We start from the raw sequence: 5249 nt of genomic DNA, 5'->3' as shown, positions 1-5249 counted from the left end.
TCTCCAAAAGGATTCATGCCATCTGTACTTAGACCAAACCTTAAGTTCCTTGCATCCTGTGCAAAGTTTGGGAACTCTCTATCGATTTTTTCCATTGGGAGCCATCAGCAGGGTGCCTCAACATCACGTCTTTCTTACGGTCTTCTTTGTGCCATCGCAACAACCTAGCATGCTCTTTATTTCTGAACAAGCGTTTCAGCCGTGGTATTATAGGAGCATACCACATAACCTTGGCAGGAAGCCTCTTCCTGGGGCGCTCGCCCTCAACATCACCAGGGTCATCTCGTCTGATCTTATACCGCAATGCAGTGCACACCGGACATGCATCCAAATTCTCGTACTTACCGCGGTAGAGGAAGTAGTCATTAATGCATGCATGTATCTTTTGCACATCTAATCCTAGAGGGCAGACAATCTTCTTCGCTTCGTACGTACTGGCGGGCAATTCGTTACCCCTTGGAAGCTTCCTCTTAATTATTGTCAGCAACTTTCCAAATCCTGAGTCAGTGACACCGTTCTCTGCCTTCCATTGCAACAATTCCAGTGTCTTTGCCCTAGCTTTTTATGGCCATCTTCGCAAGTTGGGTATAACAATTTGTTGTGATCTTCTATCATCTTGTCGAAGGCCAACCTTTCCTTTTCAGTTTCACATTCTCTCCTTGCATCAGCAATAGCCCGACCAAGATCATCATCAGCAGGCTCATCTGGTGCCTCTTGATCTTCTACTTCATTGTCTTCATTTCCTTCTGCAGTATCATCGTATTCAGGGAAATTGGGATAACCGTCATCATCCTCTTCCTCTTCTTCATTGTCTTCCATCATAACCCCTCTTTCTCCGTGCCTGGTCCAACAATAGTAACTGGGCATGAAACCGGATCGCAGAAGGTGGCTGTGAATGAGACTCGAGTGAGCGTAATTTACGGTATTCTTGCAGTCCACACATGGACAATACATGAAGCCACCATGTTTGTTTGCCTCCGCCACGGCCATAAAATTATCCAGGCCCGAAGTGAACTCGTCAAACCGTCGGTCAATGTACATCCATTGCCGATTCATCTGCATGATATAATTAAGCTGATCAAAACCATTACAGAACATCACGATGTATATATACACATGCATTTTATCAATTGCAGATGAAAAGGATAAAGTTGCTAACCTCGATGAAGAAGAAAAAAGCAAGTTAAGTGTGGCTTGATTTGTGTAAACTCAAGTGGCAAATCCTCTTAAGCATTTCATCGAACACCTCTTGTGCATGTGAAGAAGAGAGGAGAGAAATACACCCCTCTTGTGAAGAAAGTGAAAAAATGGCCAAGTGTTTGGACCCTTGGGCAGGGGCAAGGTTATATAGCCAGAGTGGGGGCCTTTGGACCCGGTTTGTAATACAAATCGGGACTAAAGGTTTCCCACGCCTGACACGGCCTGCTGCGCCCTGTCGTGGACCCTTTTGTCCCGGTTTGTATTACAAACCGGGTCCAAAGGCCACTACAGGACAGGCGCCAACTAGTGGGGTCGCCCTGGGCAAAACGAACCGGGACCAATGCCCCCCATTGGTCCCGGTTTGGTTCTGCACTGGGACATTTGCTTGGGACCAAAGGCCTCTTCTCCACTAGTGCTTTATGTACATACGGAGTAACACATTGTGTATTACATGCAAAGAAGAATCCATGAAAAATAAATAATAAGTGAGTACAAGTGGTAGCAAATATATATAAACATAAATTCATAGAATTATCTCCTTTTTTGTTTCTCCCAATCAACATAGTTTATCAAGATTAAACTTTACGTGCTAGCTGTAGAAGAGTTATTGGAGATTGCGCAACATCAATAGGGCCGGCTGCTCATGTTTATATAGGCGGACACATGTACAATTATAGGTACAACCCTGAGAAAACACGGGGACCTATACCTATACAATATGTTACTCAACACCCCCCCCCCCCCCTAGTCGAAGGGTCGGCACCGACACATAGACTGGAGCGAAAAAGTCGTGGATGGCAATCCCTTCGTCATGATATCGACAAACTGCTGTGACGTCGGTACGTGAAGAACTCGAACGCGACCGAGGGAAACTTGCTCACGAACAAAGTGGATGTCCAACTCGATGTGCTTGGTGCGCCGATGATGAACGGGGTTGGCGGAGAGGTAGACAGCTGACACGTTGTCGCAGAAGACCACCGTAGCCTTGTCAACAGGACAAGAGAGCTTGGACAGAAGCTGACGAAGCCATGTGCACTCAGCCACAACGTTAGCCACGGCGCGGTACTCGGCCTCAACACTGGAGCGAGACACGGTGGGCTGCCTCTTGGAGGACCAAGAGACGAGCGACGAGCCAAGGTAGACGCAATAGCCGCTGGTGGAGCAGCGCGTATCCGGGCAACCCGCCCGGTCCGCGTCCGAGTAGGCGACAAGGTCAGTCGACGTCGAGGGCGAAGCATGCAACGACAAGCCGTAGCCCATGGTACCACATATGTAGCGGAGAATCCGCTTCACCGCGGCCCAATGAGCATCCCGAGGAGCATGCATGTGCAAGTACACCTGCTGCACGGTGTACTGGAGCTCCGGTCGCGTCAGCGTCAAGTACTGAAGAGCACCGATGATGGAGCGGTAGAACGGCGCGTCGGACACCAGCGACCCATCACTGGCGGAGAGCTTGGCCTTCGTGTCGACAGGAGTAGGCGCAGGGTTGCAGTTAAGCATCCCTGCACGCTTGAGAAGCTCGTGGGCATACTTCCGCTGATGGAGGAAGAACCCGTCCGCACGCCGGACAACCTCGATGCCGAGGAAGTAGTGGAGCGGGCCAAGATCCTTCAACGCGAACTCAGCACGAAGACGGTCGGTGAGCTGTCGAAAAAGGCCAGCGGTGGAGGCCGTCAGGATGATGTCGTCGACGTACAACAGCAGGTATGCGATGTCGTTGCCGGTCCGGTAGACGAACAGCGACGCATCAGAGCGCGTTGAGCGGAAGCCAAGCCGATGCAGGAAGCCGGTGATGCGCTGGTACCAGGCGCGGGGCGCCTGCTTCAGTCCATACAGGGACCGAGAGAGCAAGCACACGTCATCAGGGCGCTCGGTGTCGACGAAGCCGATGGGCTGCTGACAGTACACCTGTTCCTGCAGATGGCCATGAAGGAAGGCGTTGGAGACGTCCATCTGATGCACCAGCCACGCACGAGATGCGGCGAGGTGCAAGACTGTGCGGATCGTGCCCGGTTTGACAACCGGGGCAAACGTATCCATGAAGTCGACACCAGCGCGCTGCCGAAAACCGCGCACAACCCAGCGCGCCTTGTAGCGCTCGAGAGTACCGTCAGAGCCGAGCTTGTGCTTGAAGACCCATTTGCCGGTGATGACGTTGGCACGAGGGGGCCGGGGAACGAGCTCCCAGGTCCTATTACGCTGCAACGCGTCGTACTCCTCTTGCATGGCGGCGCGCCAATGCGGGTCGCGCAAGGCAGCGCGAGCCGAGGTGGGCACCGGCGAAGGAGCGGTCGCCGGGCCGGTCGCGGAGCTGGTCGGACCGGGCGGCAGGCCGGGTCGGCCGGTCGGGGGGCCGGTCTGGCCAGGCGGCGGGCCGGGCGGCAGGCCGGGCGCAGAACCGGGCGGCACGCCGGGCGGCAGGCCGGGCCGGCCGACCGGGGGGCCGGTCTGACCGGGCGTTGGGCCGGGTCGGCTGGTGAAAGGGGCGCCGCCGTCGTGCGGCAAGATGCTGTTGCCGCTGGCCTAGAAGGCAGACGCGGTAGACGGAGACGCCGCGCAGACGTACTGGTCGGCGGAGTAGCGTGTAGACGGCCGCCGCACGCCTGCGCGGGTGCGGGTGAGCATGGGCTCAGGAGCCGCAGCGACGGGTGGCGAGGCGGGCGACGAGGCAGGCGACGAAGAGGCGGCCGAAGGGGACGCCGCGGGCGACGAGGCAGACGACGAAGAGGCGGGCGATGGCGACTAGCACTATTTTTATTAGCATTAACATGTAATGTTTTTGATATTGATATAATATGTCGATTTTAAAAGGTACATGTTAACGTATCATTCATGGAGCATTTCTTCTTTTAGATTTTTGGTACAAAATGGATATATTAACCATGACCATGTGACAGAGGGCCTGATCTTACCTCCACAAGTTAAATAATCTGGTCTCAATGTAGCTATAGCCTATAGCTGTATAAAAAAGAACCTTATCTCGTGCCAACTTGCACCTGAGAAAATAATGGATTGCGACTCTTATCTCCCCTAATCTTCCCTAAGAGCAGTTAACCACTTGCACCCCATCAACGAGCCTCATCTGCCATTTGGTGGCCGGATGTTGGACTAGACTTGAATTGCTATTCGAAAAACTTCATTTAAATTTCTATTTCTATCTCTATTTGTGATTTTAATTTTATTTGGTCAAACATTTCTATTGGGGCCGCTGTTTTGGGGTTGCCGGTGTGGGGCATCCCTCCCCAAGTGGAGGGAAGTAGCTGCCGACACCCCCCAATAGGGCACTGCCGACGTACCAGCCATCACCGATGGAGATGCTCTAAAGTTTATACCATGATTGTATGACATTTGTAAATTGCTTAAGCCTTGTTAGGTTAATCCTAACTCAAGTGTATTAGAGTGTTTTGTAGAGTATTAGGAGGATTTTATTTAGATGTGAAAAACTACTCCTCACTACACCTGAAACCCAATGAATTTGTCAACAACCGAACAGAGCCTTAGTGTTTTCTAAACCGCAGTATCTTATTACCTTCGTTCCAAAATTTAATCCATTTATATAAAGCTAAAATAGTTTCGTTAAAGGTTTAGGATTCATTTGATTTATAGGATTGCCGAAGTGCAGGAACATGAAAATCGCAGGATTGAAGTGACATGTCCACTTGAATCCCGTAGGATTAGTAAACTGTAGGATTTTGGATCAATTAGGGTTTGATTGCATAGGAAAATAAAATGGATTTTTTAATTAAAAAGAGATTGAAGTGGATAGTAATTTTCCTCCTAACAAGGTCGCAAAGGAACCTTTTAAAGGAATTCCTATGGATTGTAATCCTTTGAATCAGACGACTTCGTAAGAAAAAACTCCTAAGAATCTGAATCCTACAAAAATTTCTACATAATTATTTTGAATCAAAGAAACCCTTCTATTTTACAATGAAGGCAATAGTATATTATACTTCCTCCGATCCCTATTATTTGACCTAGATTTAGTATAATTTTATACTAAATCCGAGTCAATTAGTAATTATTGGTTGCATACAATTTCATGCATA

General features: G+C 50.2%; 1 protein-coding gene across 1 annotated transcript; it reads right to left on the bottom strand.

Moving 5' to 3' along the window:
* Window positions 1-2130: 2130 nt before the first annotated feature.
* Window positions 2131-3426, bottom strand: LOC127325901 (uncharacterized mitochondrial protein AtMg00810-like; the record flags this gene model as incomplete). The annotated part of the gene is made up of 1 exon (XM_051352729.2): window positions 2131-3426. A coding segment is annotated over exon 1 (1296 nt), but the record flags the coding sequence as incomplete, so codon positions are not given.
* Window positions 3427-5249: the final 1823 nt, after the last annotated feature.

Source organism: Lolium perenne, unplaced genomic scaffold, assembly GCF_019359855.2.
Source record: "Lolium perenne isolate Kyuss_39 unplaced genomic scaffold, Kyuss_2.0 unplaced39, whole genome shotgun sequence".
Lineage (NCBI taxonomy): Eukaryota > Viridiplantae > Streptophyta > Magnoliopsida > Poales > Poaceae > Lolium > Lolium perenne.
The sequence above is the reverse complement of the archived record's forward strand: the minus strand, read 5'-3'. Positions and strand labels throughout refer to the sequence as shown.